Source organism: Carassius gibelio, chromosome B25 (genome assembly GCF_023724105.1).
Source record: "Carassius gibelio isolate Cgi1373 ecotype wild population from Czech Republic chromosome B25, carGib1.2-hapl.c, whole genome shotgun sequence".
Classification (NCBI taxonomy): domain Eukaryota; kingdom Metazoa; phylum Chordata; class Actinopteri; order Cypriniformes; family Cyprinidae; genus Carassius; species Carassius gibelio.
Window position 1 is genome coordinate 19,503,133 of NC_068420.1, and position 20,058 is coordinate 19,523,190.

Consider the following 20,058-nt stretch of genomic DNA (forward strand, 5'->3'; position numbering starts at 1 on the left):
AGGTTGTGATATTCTTTTTTCAGGAATGGGTGAAGAAGATTTAGTCATTCTTTTTCTTCCGGTCTGTTTTGTCTGTATTGTCGTTGTCGATACTTTTGGAGTCATATGGGTAGAAACAGGGGGATTGCCTAGCGTGTTATGGGCGAGAGAAAGTAGATCTTCTCTTGAGAGACCTTGGCTAATTGGTATGCCAGCGTCTTTTAGAACTTTAGACATACTTTCCAAAGACCACTGAGCCCATGGAGAAGTCCGACACTATACGCGAACTTCAGCGAGCGGTAATAGGAGATGGCAGGGCGATTTCGTAATAATCACAAAGATTGTGCGAGTCTTGAGACATATTTGGTCGGCAATAGAACGCGAGCAACTGAGCGAAGCGTTCAGCATCTGCAAACTCAAACAAGTGTAAGCACAGGTCCTTTATACTTCTATTATTAGAACATGATTGGACAATTGAGAAGGTAATAAGTGATGCTAACAATTGAGTCTTCCCGGCAAAACAGATTAACACTTCTGGATGTCTATATATGTCCACAGTAGTGTAAAAAGTAACACTGAAGCAGTGTTAAAGTTAATGAGGTCATTAAGAGTGTAAATGAGTGATGATTGACCATTATGTTAACTTGCAGAATTACTAAAGAAGAAAATGAATTTTTTTAAACTTACCATTATAGTGGTCAGTGTTTACTGTAATGGAGCTTGACCCTTGACTTTTTAATATTACATTTTATTTGGCTGCTTTAACTGAATCATAAGAGCCAGACTTTAGCAAAGAGTAAAAGTCATTATTACCAAAATAATACAAGTAAAACTTAATGCACTATAATGAGATAATATACTTCTGCTTTCCATTTGACTCACAGAAAGATTTAAAATCTTACACAATTACTGCCAGAATTATTTATTCTGTATTTACAATCATACATTTTTATGATTTTATCGACATTTTCATATACATTATCACTTTGTAATGTAATGGGTTTGTCTGTGTGCTTACAGGTTGAAATTAAATGCATTAAAAATATACTTAAAGTGCATTTGTACATTTGTATCCACAAAATGCTTATTTAAAGTGCATTAAAATATATTAAACTGCATTTTAATATATTTCTAAAAATCAAGCTAATAAATGTATGCTTATTTGAGCTATTGAGTCATATTCTTAGCACAAGCATTCAAGTGAAGTTTTAATTCATTTTTTAAACTCATTTTAATGTTACTTTTACCTAAAGTATATTTTATGTGTACTTTGTGTAAGAAGATAGCAAAATGATTTAGGTTTTATAGGGTTTAATGTATAAGTACTTTATAACAATGTGTAGGCCCACTTCAATATGTTTAAAATATATCCATGTGCTTCAATCTGATTTTCAAATGTAAAATATTTTGACAAACATTTCTTTATATATACCACGTTAATTCACTAGCAAAAATACATTATAGCTAGGGGTGCACATAAGTGGTTCACTGATGCTCTACAGTCGGCAGCGCTAAACCCGGAAGCACATACTGCCGGTAACCCAGATAAAAGCTTGCTGATTTTCAGTTTGCAAATAATAATAATAATAATAATAATAATAATAATAATAATAATAATAATAATAATAATAATAACAATAATAATAGCATTTTACTTTTAAGTTTACTAGGCAATTATTGTTTTTGTATTTAATACTTTTTATTTTATATAAATAAATAAAAAATAAATTACATGCAATAATTTTGTCACTATTATTAATATTATTATATTTTTTACATAGTTTTATTATATTTGATGGGTGACACTATGTGCAGTGTAAGGATCGAACCAGAGATTCTCATATAAAAACTTATGTGCACCCCTGATTATAACTATATTTGCCATATTTTATAGTGTGTTCTAAGTGTCAAAGTGTATTCTTACAATCTATAAACTTCTAATGTATTATAAAAATAAAATAAAATAAAAATGTAAACTATGATTAATTCAATCTAAGAATTCTAATGTGTAAGCAAATTATAATGCATATATTCAAACACTGATGCAAAACCAATAATCATCGGTTAATTTTACAGAATTGTTTTTTTTCAGTTCTGACATCTTTCCTGAACAAGAACATTATTATAACAGACTCACTGACTCATGATCAAGTCAAGCAAGTAACTTACTGTCTGGCTCATCTGATTCTCTCCTCTGATGTTCATGATGAAACATTCACAGATCAAGAGTTGATTCAATCATTCAGAAGGTCAGTATGACTGCTGAGAGTCTCAGTGTGAACAAACCTCATCTCTCCATCAGTCCAACACAACGGACTCATTTCAGAGAATAAAGAGTCAAACAGTCAAACTCATATTTGAGTGATTGTGTTCCTCTCAGAATAGAGCAGCTCCATCAGCAGATGTTCAGCGTCCTCACAGGAGCTTCATGATACAGTAAAACTACACAGAGTCAACACACAGAGAACCAACAGTGATCTGTCTCAGTGTTTGAGACTCACAATTTGATTACACAGAATAGTTTCATAATTTCCTTCATCTGCAGGAGTTTTCATGATTCACTGAGTGACATTTGATTATAAAATATGAGCTTGAGTTCTGGGGCATCATTTATGAGATGCACATAGAATTTTCTGAAATTATCTACGAGTGATTCATAAAACCAAATAAATAAATAAATAAAAAACCACACAATTATTATTATTATTATTTATTTATTTTTAATACAGGCACAATATGATTGAATTAAACACATCAGCCAAATGTCCAGAAATATGACTTTATGGTTCAGAAGAAGATATTAAAAGTCTTTATTATTATTATAATTTTATTTTATAAATATTTAATTATTTTGATGGTATGTATGTGTACAGTTTCATACTAATGCTCTTTTGAACAGATACAAATATTTTCACATAATTTTTCATCATTTATGTCTTTGAAAATCTCAATTTGTTCCTCACTTTTAGGATGAATCCTACATCATTTAGGATTCGATCATACTTCCATTTTAAAAATGAAGCTTGTGACAAATTCAAAAAAACTAAAATAAGTCAAAGACAAAGATAAAATATAGTTTTATTGCTGAAATTTGATTAAATAATATCCAGTAGAGTTAAAAACAGCTGTTAAGTTTTAATTTTTAGATTTAATTGTGCTTTTATTTTTACTTCTGTAAATATTAATCAGATTAATATTAATCTAATATATCTCTGAACAAAACCAGCAGACGATCATTAAACACCTCAAGATCTGAATATTTAACTCTTAAAAATATGTTTAGAAAGCAGATGATCTTTAATATTATTACGTTTTTTAAATAATTAGTAATCAGTAAAATAATTAAAGACTCACTATAGAGAGTGTCTGTGTGATTTATAAAGCTCATTATCATCATAAAGTATTAAAACATTTATTATTTTGTTGAACATGAACAGATCTGAGACTGACAGCTGTCTGTTCTGTGTATGAAGAGCATTTACATACAGAGACACTTTGCATGAGAGTGTTTATAGAGCTGTGAGTTTAACACTTCATGACTGAGAGCAGAACAGAACACAATCTTCATCATCACACAAGACACAACAACAACAATGAACAACATCATCATCCTCATCTGGACTCTGACGTTCTGCATTCACGGTAAATATCTTATAATAAATCACAAACTACAACATCTCATATTCTATGCACTAGTATGATTAGTTAATCAAAATGTTCACTAAACAACTAAAATGTCTTATTTCAGAGATCTGGGGACAAATAACAGTGACGCAGAATCCAGAAATAAAATCCATCAATCAAGGAGAAACTGTTACAATCAACTGTAAAACCAGTCAGACACTTTCTAGCTGTAGTAGCTGTCTGTCTTGGTATCAGCAGAAACCTGGAGAAGCTCCTAAACTCATCATTTATCTTATATCAAGCCGTTACACTGGAACTCCTTCTAGATTCAGTGGCAGTGGATCTGGCACTGATTTCTCTCTGACCATCAGTGGAGTCCAGACTGAAGATACAGGAGATTTTTACTGTATGGGTCACTACTATATCAGTAGCTGGGTGTTCACACAGTGATAAAGAGTCGTACAAAAACCTCCGTCAGTCAGAGTCACAGTGACTGCACTGATACAGCTGAGAGACACTGCAGCTGCTGATGAGAGGATCACAAACTTAATTCCAATTTTAATTAATTATTTTATAAATGTTTTAATGAATAATTTAGGTGGATTATAATTGTACACTCTATATACAGCAGATGAACGTACAATACTCTTTGATCAATGTTTTTTTCATCCCACTTTATATTCGGTGGCCTTAACTGCTAATGTCCCTTACATGTATCTCACCTCAGTAGCAGCAGAAGTGTTTTTGCAAGAAACTATGAACACAATAAGTACATTGCACCTATATCTTGATGCAAAAGTAGTTAAAACCATATAATATAAAGTGGAACCAGAGGAACTATCAGTCAACTGTCAGAAATGATCTGATGTAAGAGAGAACAGGTGAGAAAGAAAAAAACACTGTCCTAGTTTTATCATTCCAAGTTCACTCAAATTTATTTATTTATTTATTTTAATCCATAACACCAACTTAAACTATGAATACTTGGAGCACCTGGACAAACAATACGTGCATGTTCCTCCATTAGCTCTCCCGCTTCCCAGCGTGCTTTGCTGAGGGTCAGGACACTACTGCGGCTGTAGCGGCCGTCCTGCTCGCTCTCTGCGCTGGTCACAACCCCCTCGGTGACCTCTGAGCCGTCCAGTGTCCAGCTCACCAGCGCCCCCTGTGGAGAGTAAGAGCTGAGCAGGCAGAGCAGTGCGGCTGAGTCTCCAGAGATCTGCAGAGAAGAGGGCGGCAGCAGAGACACTGAGGGCTTCACTGTGGGACCAGCTGCAGGAGACAAACACAACACATTCACAAATACAGAGAAAACACACTGCAGCTCCAGCACTCTTCTGCCCTGCAGCATTCACAGCATTTCAACAGGACTTTCAGCAGCAGACATGAGGAGTGCAGTCAACATCACTACAGTCTCAACATTCATCTTATTCAACATCACTGACTGACATGGCTGCTTTAATTCCAGTAGTTTTCTTCATATTCTGAATCAAATCTGTTTCAAAATCAAATACAAAAGAAGAGAGAGAAACACTTCAACACACTGAAAGTAGAAACACCTCAGCTGCACCTCACCTCAGAAATCTCTTTCACATAAAGTACATTAAAAGCACTGTTTGACCCTTAAGTTTTAAACTTTTCAGATTGGCATTGTTTCAGTCTAGATTCATTTGACACAATTATGAGTCCTGATGATCTTTATTCAAATGGAATATTATACCCCCCAAAAAAATCTTCATACAGTGGACTACCAGTGAAACTGATCAACATTTGAGACCAAAAATTATTCAGACACTTTGACCTGACCAAGTGTTTTTATTTTATTTTTTATTGCTAATGATTTCTACACCATAGACTAAAAAATAATAATAAGTACCAGTCAATTTAGGTTTGACTATAAATAACTACAGGACGTGTCTGGTTGCTGTTATTACTTCAAAATGTATTTATTAATTTTGTTTTATTTTACATAGCAACACTGGTTATTATTTGGGCTGCAAAAACATAATTGATCTAATTAATAATCATTGAAAATGAAAATAATCAACAAATAAGTTCAAAATCGATTAATCTGGGCTTCAAGTTGTACACTAAAAAGAGAATGCATTTCTGTGAACAAAACACAGCAGAAATGTACATATTTATACACAAACAACTTAAAAAAAAGGCTTTTATTGTTTCAGCTCATCTGTCAGAATCGAATGCACAGGACAGTGGGATATCATCTTTAATAAATGACTCCTGCCTCAGTGCTTTAGAATGAGTTATAGTTGATCATGAATGTTTAAGTAATAAGTTTAATTAAGATTAGAATTGAACATTGAACAGTAAAAGTGAACACTTCCCAAGAAAGAAAAATGAAATAAAATCAAGCAATCAGTGAATCATTCAAGACTGAGCAGGAAACATTAATAATCACTGATAAACCATGATAGAGTGCATTCAAAAATACAATTCACTTGTTTTAAGATCATTGTTACTCTAGTATAATTTATTAACCATTTTAACCAATTATTATACCAATATTAACCAATTTTCTACATGTATTTCTGTATGAATTTTTGGAACCACATTTAGCAACTGCAGAAGTGAAACAGGGTCTGTGGGATGCCAGTGTGTCCTGTTATTGGGGAAGAGTGTAAGTCAATGGATCTAAATCCTAGTCCCGCCCCTGCTGGAGATGATGAAGCTGTTCTCCTGCATTTGAGTCTCAAGCAGGACGAGAAAATACTTCTTTGAAACAGAGACGGACACATCATGAGCCTCCCCTCAGTGATTATTTCTGGAACCTGGTTGATCTGCTTTTATTGTATGACTATATATACAAAAACTACAAAATACAAATGCACTAAATAAAATAATGTAATAAATGGATATTAACACTTTAAGCACTTAACTAAAATAAGTACTAAATAACTAAATAAATTACTAGAGAAGACTGACTATAATCAGCTTGCTTCCATTTATTGAGAAAAGTCTTCTCTTCACCTGAATTAAAAAAATAAAAAATAATAATCTTCTGGTCTTCAGTGATGTGAGGACAATGTTTGAGCGCACACACAATATCTGAGCGAGAGCAGGATCCGACACTGCCAGATGCAGTTAGACATTTACTACAGACATGGGGGGGCGGGGGGGGGGGGGGGGGGGGGTCACACAGACACACCCCTGGAGCTCTGAGAGTGTTTATAGAGCTGTGAGTTTAACACTTCATGACTGAGAGCAGAACAGAACACAATCTTCATCATCACACAAGACACAACAACAACAATGAACAACATCATCATCCTCATCTGGACTCTCACACTGTTTGCTCAAGGTTTGTGTGATGAAATTGTTAATTATTATTAATTCTTTAATATTTGAAATGTACATCATCGTCACATTTGTCTAAATATTATTCTTGTTCTTTCTTTCAGAGTGTAGAGGACAGTACACTGTAACTCAGAGTCCATCATTAATAACAGCAGCTCAAGGACAAGAAGTCAGAATAAACTGTAAAACCAGCAGTAGTGTGTGTGGTAGTAGTTACTTACACTGGTACTTACAGAAACCTGGAGAAGCTCCTAAACTCCTCATATATCAGACATCAAACCGTTACACTGGAACTCCTTCTAGATTCAGTGGCAGTGGATCTAACAGTGATTTCTCTCTGACCATCAGTGGAGTCCAGACTGAAGATACAGGAGATTATTACTGTCAGAGTTACCACTGTTCTGGTAGTGGTGTGTTCACACAGTGATAAAGAGTCGTACAAAAACCTCCGTCAGTCAGAGTCACAGTGACTGCACTGATACAGCTGAGAGACACTGCAGCTGCTGATGAGAGGATCACAAACAACACAATGACTTCAAGTAACACATTTTCCAGAGATTATGGCATACAGACATTAATATGAACTGTATTTATTTACCTACATGAACATTTAAATATCAGATTCATCTGCTCTAGTCTGATCTGCTTGAGGACTAAATGTCTGGAACAATGTGCTCTGGACAAAAAAGTCAAAGGTTGAGCTGTTTACTGAAACCTAAATGGAAATTTCAACAGGATAATGACAGTAATCATTCAAGAGGATTGATTGAGAAGAATGAAATGGAGAGTTTTAATAACTGTCAGACAGACCCAGCCCCAGGACACACAGCCTGGGGGGCATTTATGTTTTTTTTTTTTTTTATGCATGTTTCGCGTGTAGAAAAACATTATTTTTCACACAATTCACCTGTATACCACTGTTTTCATTGTCACAAAAACGGGCTGATGACTTCCTTGTTCTATAAAGTCCCTCCTTCAAAAATACGTAACGTGTTCTGATTGGGCCAGCGGTTCCTGTGTTGTGATTTGACACCAGCTTAGAGCACGCGGCCCTCCTGGTAACGCGATTGGACTAGAACACACGTGCTGTAGATGTATTTATAGTCACAGGAGCATTTTTACTGACAAGATGCACATGAAAATCTCATTAGTTTTTTTGTACAGCCCTAACATCTAGTTAAGGTAACACTTTATTTTGATAGTCCGTTCGTTGAGACTCTACTACTTATTAGTAGCCATTCAGTAGCTTGTCAACAGTGCATCAGTTGACATTCAACAACATTGTTTCAACAGACAAGTAACATACGTTCAACTAACTGCCTATAGACTATAAGGTACATTTCAAGTGTTAATCTACAGATTTTACAAAAAGTGCCTGTTGACTTTCAATGTTATTTTTGCAATAGGTTATTAGCCAATTGTCAACTAACTTTCTGTAGATTGAGTCACCATCTTCTAAGCTGTCTATCAACAACTCAAAATCAATCTGTCAGTTGAAAGTCAACTGTCATGTCAGTATATGATACTGTATATCCTACCCAAGGGGTGTAAAATGCATCACATTTCTGTATTTACCATTTGTTGATAATCTGTTAATAGTCAACTGAAGATTAGTTGCTTATCTGTTGTTTGTCAACAAATATATTGTTTATGATCAGTAGACTATTAATAGACATTCTTCACTAAGCGTCAGTAGATATATTTTAGGACTATCTAATTAAAGTGAAAAACAGTTGATATCAGTAGAAAGTCTATAACCTATCAACAGATTGCATACAGGTTTCCATTCATTGTATGCAACATAATTACCATTTAAAACATGTTTTGCATACCTGACTGAAGTAGAACAAACACCATAGGCAGCACATCAGAGAAAAAAGTGCACCTTTATTAAATACAAAAACACTCCAAATAATACAACCCATTATGTACTAGGGTATCAGGATCACATCTGAACCATCAGATTATGTGACAAACGTTATATATTGAGCAAAACGAGAAAACACTCTCAATACTTGAAAAAAAAAATGCTGCACTGCCCTAGTTAGTCTAGCTTGGTGCTCAAGTTATAAAGAGTACAACCACAAAAACAAAAACAAACAAAGTTGCATTAGTTAACAACCTACTTAACTCATTCAGTGTTTCTTGACAGAAAAGGGGATGAGCTGTTTGTTGTTTTTCATTTCAATTATCTTTTCTGCCAGTTCACCAACAATTTTTTTCTGACAGAGTTGTGCTAGTTGCAAAAGTGTGTATTTACCCTTGAACTGTTCTAGGACACTTTTGTCTACCATGTAAATCTCTGCAATTGCTGCGGTGTCTTTCACAGCATTTCTAGAAACACAAGCTTTCTTGAAAGCTGCGGTCATCCTGAAGCCTCTTTGCACAAGTTTGAGGACACGCTGATATCTTTTCACCACATCTGCGATTGAGGCAACTGAAAAAAAAGAAAAGTAAAAAAAAACAATAATGTGAATAAATCACCAAGGACTGTTGTGTTGTGTCTTGTGCGGTTTCTTCGCAGGATGAGCCAGTGTTACCCACATGTTTTCTCTTAAAAGGGAGGCTACAACTTGGATAAAGGTGTGTGGCTTATTCTTTGATTTAGAACATTTAATAGTCAGTAGTGTGAGGGCAGTGTGCCACTAAAGACTATTTGATGAGTATTGCTATAAAAACACTGAGGTAAATACTGTTGAGAACATTCTTTATATTGAATTATTGATTACCATAATAAGTAAGCACATGTTGTGTCTTTATTTACTTCATTCGTTAATCTTTGTAAGAAAGATATAGTAAAAAATAGGGCCGGGACTTTAACGCGTTAATTAAGATTAATTAATTACACAAAAAATAACGCGTACATTTTTTAACGCATTTTCAATCAATCAATCACCTTTATTTATATAGTGCTTTAAACAAAATACATTGCGTCAAAGCACTGAACAACATTCATTTGGAAAACAGTGTCTCAATAATGCAAAATGATAGTTAAAGGCAGTTCATCATTGAATTCAGTTATGTCATGTCTGTTCAGTTTAAATAGTGTCTGTGCATTTATTTGCAATCAAGTCAATGATATCGCTGTAGATGAAGTGACCCCAACTAAGCAAGCCAGAGGCGACAGCGGCAAGGAACCGAAACTCCATCGGTGACAGAATGGAGAAAAAAACCTTGGGAGAAACCAGGCTCAGTTGGGGGGTCAGTTCTCCTCTGACCAGACGAAAACCAGTAGTTCAATTCCAGGCTGCAGCAAAGTCAGATTGTGCAGAAGAATCATCTGTTTCCTGTAGTCTTGTCCTGGTGGTCCTCTGAGACAAGGTCTTTACAGGGGATCTGTATCTGGGGCTCTAGTTGTCCTGGTCTCCGCTGTCTTTCAGGGCAGTAGAGGTCCTTTCTAGGTGCTGATCCACCATCTGGTCTGGATACGTACTGGATCCGGGTGACTGCAGTGACCCTCTGATCTGGATACAGACTGGATCTCGTGGCCACGGTGACCTCGGAACAAGAGAGAAACAGACAAATATTAGCGTAGATGCCATTCTTCTAATGATGTAGAAAGTACGGTGTTATGTGAAGTTTTTCCGGTTCCAGTTTACCTAATTAATGCAGCCTAAAAATCCTTTAACGGATTTGGATATTAAAAGCATATTAGTATGTTATGTGTATGCCAGGTTAAAGAGATGGGTCTTTAATCTAGATTTAAACTGCAAGAGTGTGTCTGCCTCCCGAACAATGTTAGGTAGGTTATTCCAGAGTTTAGGCGCCAAATAGGAAAAGGATCTGCCACCCGCAGTTGATTTTGATATTCTAGGTATTATCAATTTGCCTGAGTTTTGAGAACGTAGCGGACGTAGAGGAGTATAATGTAAAAGGAGCTCATTCAAATACTGAGGTGCTAAACCATTCAGGGCTTTATAAGTAATAAGCAATATTTTAAAATCTATACGATGTTTGATAGGGAGCCAGTGCAGTGTGGACAGGACCGGGCTAATATGGTCATACTTCCTGGTTCTAGTAAGAACTCTTGCTGCTGCATTTTGGACTAGCTGTAGTTTGTTTACCAAGCGTGCAGAACAACCACCCAATAAAGCATTACAATAGTCTAACCTTGAAGTCATAAATGCATGGATTAACATTTCTGCATTTGACATTGAGAGCATTGGCCGTAATTTAGATATATTTTTGAGATGGAAAAATGCAGTTTTACAAATGCTAGAAACGTGGCTTTCTAAGGAAAGATTGCGATCAAGTAGCACACCTAGGTTCCTAACTGATGACGAAGAATTGACAGAGCAACCATCAAGTCTTAGACAGTGTTCTAGGTTATTACAAGCAGAGTTTTTAGGCCCTATGATTAACACCTCTGTTTTTTCTGAATTTAGCAGTAAGAAATTACTCGTCATCCAATTTTTTATATCGACTATGCATTCCATTAGTTTTTCAAATTGGTGTGTTTCACCGGGCTGCGAGGAAATATAGAGCTGCGTATCATCAGCATAACAGTGAAAGCTAACACCATGTTTCCTGATGATATCTCCCAAGGGTAACATATAAAGCGTGAAGAGTAGCGGCCCTAGTACTGAGCCTTGAGGTACTCCATACTGCACTTGTGATCGATATGATACATCTTCATTCACTGCTACGAACTGATGGCGGTCATATAAGTACGATTTAAACCATGCTAATGCACTTCCACTGATGCCAACAAAGTGTTCAAGTCTATGCAAAAGAATGTTGTGGTCAATTGTGTCAAACGCAGCACTAAGATCCAATAAAACTAATAGAGAGATACACCCACGATCAGATGATAAGAGCAGATCATTTGTAACTCTAAGGAGAGCAGTCTCAGTACTATGATACGGTCTAAATCCTGACTGGAAATCCTCACATATACCATTATTCTCTAAGAAGGAATATAATTGTGAGGATACCACCTTTTCTAGTATCTTGGACAGAAAAGGGAGATTCGAGATTGGTCTATAATTAACAAGTTCTCTGGGGTCAAGTTGTGGCTTTTTTATGAGAGGCTTAATAACAGCCAGTTTGAAGGTTTTGGGGACATATCCTAATGACAATGAGGAATTAATAATAGTCAGAAGAGGACCTATGACTTCTGGAAGCACCTCTTTTAAGAGCTTAGATGGTATAGGGTCTAACATACATGTTGTTGGTTTAGATGATTTAACAAGTTTATACAATTCTTCCTCTCCTATAGTAGAGAATGAGTGGAACTGTTCCTCAGGGGGTCTATAGTGCACTGTCTGATGTGATACGGTAGCTGACGGCTGAATGGTTGCAATTTTATCTCTAATAGTATCGATTTTAGAAGTAAAGTAGTTCATAAAGTCATTACTGTTGTGGTGTTGGGAAATGTCAACACTTGTTGAGGCTTTATTTTTCGTTAATTTAGCCACTGTATTGAATAAATACCTGGGGTTATGTTTGTTTTCTTCTAAAAGAGAAGAAAAGTAATCAGATCTAGCAGTTTTTAATGCTTTTCTATAGGATATGCTACTTTCCCGCCAAGCAATACGAAATACCTCTAGTTTTGTTTTCCTCCAGCTGCGCTCCATTTTTCGGGCTGCTCTCTTTAGGGTGCAAGTATGCTCATTATACCATGGTGTCAAACTGTTTTCCTTAACCTTCGTTAAGCGTAAAGGAGCAACTGTATTTAAAGTGCTAGAAAAGAGAGAGTCCATAGTTTCTGTTACATCATCAAGTTGTTCATAGGTTTTGGATATGCTAAGGAATTCAGATACATCAGGGAGATAACTTAAAAAGCAGTCTTTTGTGGTAGAAGTGATGGTTCTTCGATACTTGTAACAAGAAGTAGAATTTACAATTTTGGCTATATGAAATTTACACAGAACTAAATAATGATCTGAGATATCATCACTTGGCTGAATAATTTCAACACTATCAACATCAATTCCATGAGACAGTATTAAATCTAGAGTATGATTTCGACAATGAGTAGGTCCTGAAACATGTTGTCTAACACCAATAGAGTTCAGAATGTCTATAAATGCTGATCCCAATGCATCTTTTTCATTATCGACATGGATATTAAAATCACCAAGTATTAAGACTTTATCTGCAGCCAGAACTAACTCGGATGTAAAATCACCAAACTCTTTAATAAAGTCTGTATGGTGCCCTGGTGGCCTGTATACAGTAGCCAGTACAAACATAACAGGGGATTTATCATTAACATTGGTTTTTCTGGATAATGTTATATGAAGCACCATTACTTCAAACGAGTTATACTTGAAGCCTGCCCTCTGAGAAATCCTGAAAACGTTGTTATAAATTGAAGCAACACCTCCCCCTTTGCCTTTGCACGCGGCTCGTGTTTATAACAATAATCTTGGGGGGTGGACTCATTTAAAATAATGTAATCATCAGGTTTTAGCCAAGTTTCTGTCAAACAGAGCACATCTATATTATGATCAGTTATCATATTATTTACAAAAAGTGTTTTCGTAGAAATGGATCTGATATTCAATAAGCCAATCTTTTTCGTTTTTTATTTGTTGAACCTCAATTAAATTGTTAACCTTAACTTGGTTTGGACGTTTTTTGTATTTTCTAGTTCGGGGAACAGACACAGTCTCTATAGTGTGATATCTAGGTGAAAGAGTCTCTATGTGCTGAGAATTAACTGACCTCTGTGACGGGAGGCAGCTAGCAGACGGTCGGTTTAGCCAGTCTGTCTGCTTCCTGACCTGGGCCCCAGTTAGTCAAGTATAAACACTAAGACTATTTGCCATATTTCTAGACAGAAGAGCAGCACCACCCCAGGAGGGATGAGGACCATCTCTTTTAAACAGGTCAGGTCTGCCCCAAAAGCTCGTCCAATTGTCTATGAAACCTATGTTATTCTGTGGGCACCACTTAGACATCCAGCCATTGAGTGATGACAATCTGCTATGCATCTCGTCACCACGGTAAGCAGGCAGGGGACCAGAGCATATTACAGTGTCTGACATCGTGCTTGCAAGTTCACACACCTCTTTAAAGTTATTTTTAGTGATCTCCGACTGGCGAAGTCGAACATCATTAGCGCCGGCATGAATAACAATCTTACTGTATTTACGCTTAGCATTAGCCAGCACTTTTAAATTTGCCAAGATGTCAGGCGCTCTGGCTCCTGGTAAACATTTGACTATGGAGGCTGGTGTCTCTATATTCACGTTCCGTACAATAGAATCACCAATAACTAGAGCACTTTCATCAGGTTTCTCAGTGGGTGCATCACTGAGTGGGGAGAACCTGTTTAATGTTTTGATCGGAACAGAAGAGCGGTGTTTTGACCCACAACTACGCTGCCTCACCGTCACCCAGTTGCCCTGCTGCAGGGGCTCTGCTGGAACCGGACAATGTACAGGAGTCCCTGAGCTAGACGCATCCATAGCCATATCTAGAGCCCTAACATTCTTACTGTCCTCAATTAAAGTTTGGATGCGTGTCTCTAATTCTGATTAATAACACTTACTTTTGGACCGCGGAACGTTTCTCACTGGATGAGTTTCGGCGGACAGATTATACTGGAGCACCGCAGAAGCTGACGAGACCGCTTTGGTTGGCCCTGTGGATGGAATAGTCAGGGTTTCCAATGTTCTGAATGTACTTGAAAGTATTGTGTTTTACTTAAAAAAAAAAAAAAAAAAACAGTTTACAGAAGGTATACCTACCTATAGGCTAACATTACCTAAATTTCTGAAATGTAGGCTACTATATTTCTAAATATGCTATTGCTACACTTAATGGCAAAAATTGCACTGGTCTGCTGGACTTGGTTGAACAAAAATAAACAATATTTTGTTGTTTAAGCTTATTCAGTCATTATTCAATGGTATAACGGTTACTAAAGATCCAGCAAATATAAATGCAGTCCAAAGATCCATGTGAAAAAAAATTACTTATCACTGTTCTCAGGTCAAATATTTATATGCAATTAAAATGCTATTCATTTCAATTAATTAATTACAAAGCCTCTAATTAATTAGATTTATTTTTTTTAATCGAGTCCCGGCCCTAGTAAAAATACAAGTTAGATACAGGGGCCGGTTGCATAAACCTCTAAGACTAGTCTTACAAGTTAGACATCAAATTTGTTTCTTTTAGGCTGTTCATAGCTTTTTAAAATCAGTTACTTAAAAAACGTAGATTGGCCTTATTCGATTAGGAAAGTAAGACTGACCGCCCATGACTAACTACTAGTGGGTCATACTAGAACTTAAGACACTGTTTTAACGTAATGGCTATGTTTATGGAACCGGCCCCAGATCATCACTGATATTCATTGAGAATTCTGGGACACTGGCTGTAACAAAACAGTTAAGCTTTTGACATGTTGATTTCATGTCATTAAAAAAAAAGAGACAACAAGAGTAATGATGATTGGGTTGTGGGATAGTGTGCACTATGCAACAAATCAAGTATAAAGCACTAAAATAAAAAATAATCACCTAAATACTTCATGCCCAACTAAATTGTGTCCATACCTCGCTCTCCTTTTCCGTTTGACCTCTTCAGCATTTTGTTGTCCTTCTTTCTTTTTTTGCTTTTCTTCTTGCCATTCTTCTTTTTACGCTTCTTTTTCTTCTTTTCTTCATCTGAAGAGTCAGAGATAGAGCTAGAGCTGGAGTCAGTGCTGGAATCAGTGGTAGTGTCAGTGCTGGAGTCCAAAGTCATGGCCTGTGGCTCCCCACCTCCAGTGTCCATTATCTCCAAGTCCATACCTGTAATATAAACTTATAATGTAAAACTACACCCACTGTATAATCAAGCTGCTTTCTGTAGAACTTTACTGTAACTATTTGAGTATTTGTTGTCAGAGCCACTTCTGCTGTAAATCGAAAGCCAATATGCTATGGCAAGGCAGCAAAGTCAGTTCAGTCCTTACAAATGACTTAACAGCTAAAGCTCCTAAATGTCGTCACCCAAATAAGAGACTATTTCATTTTCAAAACCCTAGCAAAATAAAACACTTTGTAGATACCTATAATGGAAAAAGTATGTAGCTTCTGTAGGAAATCTTTTTTAGTTGCAATTTAACAGGTGCACATAAGTCAGCAGCATTTAGTTCTAACGGTTTAAACTGTTTTCACACATAACTCTTTGTCTATATTTTTAATTCCACCTTGAGGGTTATCTGCTTTAGAGATCCTATACATTGTCCACCTAAATATATGCATGCGCTAAATATAACAGTTATGCCAAAACCTAAAGCAGGTAAAAAATAATACTGAAAGGCCAGCAACAATATTGTCAAAGACAGCTGAAATATACAGTTATTCTGTAGCATTATTCAATCTAAAGCCATTGAGGTTCTGGAGAGCCACCTGGTCTACCTGTACAAACTTTGTTCTTGTGCAGACTTCTCTTCAAGCTGCCTCTTGAGGAAGTCATTTTCCTCCTCCAGCTCATTCACCCGAGACTGGAGCATCTCAGCCTTCTTTTCCCAGAGAATATGTTGTTTGACAGGTTTGAGATTGTCCATCCTATTAACTGCAAAATATGACATGAAAAATTAGGAATACATGTCAGTGGGGTAAAGTGGCCAAACCTTGTAAGCACATAGTCAAAAGTTGTTTGCATTATGCAATTATAGCCATAAGACACAACAGGTTTTCCTGGTCTCTATTATTATCAATTATCAGACGATAACTTAAGACAGAGGGCAAGAAACATTTCAGCTTGCTTTTAACATGGTTCATCAACATTTAGCTGGACAACAGTTTTTACAATAACCACCACCTATCCCTAGTGTTGGGCAAGTAATTGGGCTACTAATTGCATCTTCAAAAGTGTACAGTAATTAGATAACTAGTTATTCCCTCTAAAAATATTGCATTGATTACTTCCTAAATCTCAAATCAATGTTGACCAGTTAAAACAACAACATACATGAAACTGCTTTTTAAAATTATTTCAAATAAATAATATAAAATTGCATAAATTATTATTGAACTGTGTTAGGATTCTGAGATATTTTGTGTGTTTGTATCAATTGTCCTTGTGTGTGGGTGTGTCTTGCTCTCTTTCTCTCTCTGTATGTAGAAAACCTTGTGTTTCAGATGGGCGTTACCTCTGTTAATCTGTTTAAGACTGTGATTGGACCAGCTCTGCACCTGCCCTGGATATAAGGACCGCCTCTGACACACCATGGTTGCCTTTCAGCCTTCCTGACTTTGTGCTTTATGCCTTTGTGTTTTGCGGTCGTACCGTTTAATTGTGTTTCTCTTCAGCTTTGTTTGTTTCGCCATTATTTAATTGAGTAAGAGTGTCGTGCCAGAGAGATTAGTAGTGTTTAGTGAAACTGAGTAAGTGTTTTTTGAATGTAATCCTACTTCTGATTTTCTCCTATATCTGACTATTGCCTGATTGACTACGTCTTTGGATTCCGATTCTAACTTGTCAACCTGATACTTTTTAAATGTGTAAGCATTCTTGTAATTGTTACCATATTAAGGGATGTAGGGAGTTTTACGCCTATTTATTTGTATTTATTTTTCACTTTGTTTATGTGTAAGGGAGTTGGGTAAGTTAAACTGTCTTTTCATTTTTCTTTCTTTTGTTAAAGGTCATTTAGTTTCTAAAAAGAATATTGTTTTGTTTGTTATTTTGGCCTTGTCTGCCCCTGATGCTAACCCTTTATGGTCAATAAAATTCATATTACTCGTCATCTCTCTGGTAGTGAGACTCTCTTCCTTTTCCTGTTGCGCCTGACCCCTAGCGGTCGTAACAACTGACAAGTATTTAAAGGTACAAGGTTACATTAAAAACATATTTTAACATTTGAAGTTAAATTTTGATGTTAATTTAAACCCACTATTGTTTCATTGTTATACAGTATTGTTCAAAATAATAGCAGTACAATGTGACTAACCAGAATAATCAAGGTTTTTAGTATATTTTTTATTGCTACGTGGCAAACAAGTTACCAGTAGGTTCAGTAGATTGTCAGAAAACAAACAAGACCCAGCATTCATGATATGCACGCTCTTAAGGCTGTGCAATTGGGCAATTAGTTGAAAGGGGTGTGTTCAAAAAAATAGCAGTGTCTACCTTTGACTGTACAAACTCAAAACTATTTTGTACAAACATTTTTTTTTTTTCTGGGATTTAGCAATCCTGTGAATCACTAAACTAATATTTAGTTGTATGACCACAGTTTTTTAAAACTGCTTGACATCTGTGTGGCATGGAGTCAACCAACTTGTGGCACCTCTCAGCTGTCATTCCACTCCATGATTCTTTAACAACATTCCACAATTCATTCACATTTCTTGGTTTTGCTTCAGAAACAGCATTTTTGATATCACCCCACAAGTTCTCAATTGGATTAAGGTCTGGAGATTGGGCTGGCCACTCCATAACATTAATTTTGTTGGTTTGGAACCAAGACTTTGCCCGTTTACTAGTGTGTTTTGGGTCATTGTCTTGTTGAAACAACCATTTCAAGCGCATGTCCTCTTCAGCATAGGGCAACATGACCTCTTCAAGTATTTTAACATATGCAAACTGATCCATGATCCCTGGTATGCGATAAATAGGCCCAACACCATAGTAGGAGAAACATGCCCATATCATGATGCTTGCACCTCCATGCTTCACTGTCTTCACTGTGTACTGTGGCTTGAATTCAGAGTTTGGGGGTCGTCTCACAAACTGCCTGTGGCCCTTGGACCCAAAAAGAACAATTTTACTCTCATCAGTCCACAAAATGTTCCTCCATTTCTCTTTAGGCCAGTTGATGTGTTCTTTGGCAAATTGTAACCTCTTCTGCACATGCCTTTTTTTTAACAGAGGGACTTTGCGGGGGATTCTTGAAAATAGATTAGCTTCACACAGACGTCTTCTAACTGTCACAGTACTTACAGGTAACTCCAGACTGTCTTTGATCATCCTGGAGGTGATCATTGGCTGAGCCTTTGCCATTCTGGTTATTCTTCTATCCATTTTGATGGTTGTCTTCCGTTTTCTTCCACGTCTCTCTGGTTTTGCTCTCCATTTTAAGGCATTGGAGATCATTTTAGCTGAACAGCCTATCATTTTTTGCACCTCTTTATAGGTTTTCCCCTCTCTAATCAACTTTTTAATCAAAGTACGCTGTTCTTCTGAACAATGTCTTGAACGACCCATTTTCCTCAGCTTTCAAATGCATGTTCAACAAGTGTTGGCTTCATCCTTAAATAGGGGCCACCTGATTCACACCTGTTTCTTCACAAAATTGATGACCTCAGTGACTGAATGCCACACTGCTATTTTTTTGAACATACCCCTTTCAACTAATTCAACTAATTGCCCAATTGCACAGCCTTAAGAGCGTGCATATCATGAATGCTGGGTCTCATTTGTTTTCTGAGAATCTACTGAACCTACTGGTAACTTGTTTGCCACGTAGCAATAAAAAAAATATACGAAAAACCTTGATTATTCTGGTTAGTCACATTGTACTGCTATTATTTTGAACAATACTGTATGTATGAATTTTTGGAACCACATTTAGCAACTGCAGAAGTGAAACAGGGTCTGTGTAATGCCAGTGTGTCCTGATATTGGGGAAGAGTGTAAGTCAATGGATCTAGATCCTAGTCCTGCCCCTGCTGGAGATGATGAAGCTGTTCTCCTGCATTTGAGTCTCAAGCAGGACGAGAAAATACTTCTTTGAAACAGAGACGGACACATCATGAGCCTCCCCTCAGTGATTATTTCTGGAACCTGGTTGATCTGCTTTTATTGTATGACTATATATACAAAAACTACAAAATACAAATGCACTAAATAAAATAATTTAATAAATGGATATTTACACTTTAAACACTTAACTAAAATAAGTACTAAATAACAAAATAAATTACTAGAGAAAACTGACTATAATCAGCTTGCTTCCATTTAGTGAGAAAAGTCTTCTCTTCACCTGAAAAAAAAAAAAAATTCTCTTCTGGTCTTCAGTGATGCGCGAACAATGTTTGAGCGTACACACAATATCTGAGTGAGAGCAGAGCCAATTCAGAAAAAGACAATTTATATTTAAAAGCACATGTCCAGTTTTGTGTGATTGAAGGAAATCCACTTGCGAGTGAGAGATTTGTGCTCATGCATTACATGGATCACGTAACATTATGC

The 20,058-nt window shown here is 36.4% G+C and overlaps 1 gene segment (V, D, J or C); it reads left to right on the top strand.

Moving 5' to 3' along the window:
• The first annotated feature begins 6,775 nt into the window (after positions 1 to 6,775).
• Positions 6,776 to 20,058, top strand: part of LOC128013754 (Ig kappa chain V region Mem5-like) — a 120,918-nt gene continuing 107,635 nt past the window's right edge. The window contains 1 exon segment of the V gene segment in view: positions 6,776 to 6,922. Within this exon segment, the coding sequence occupies positions 6,874 to 6,922 (49 nt within the window).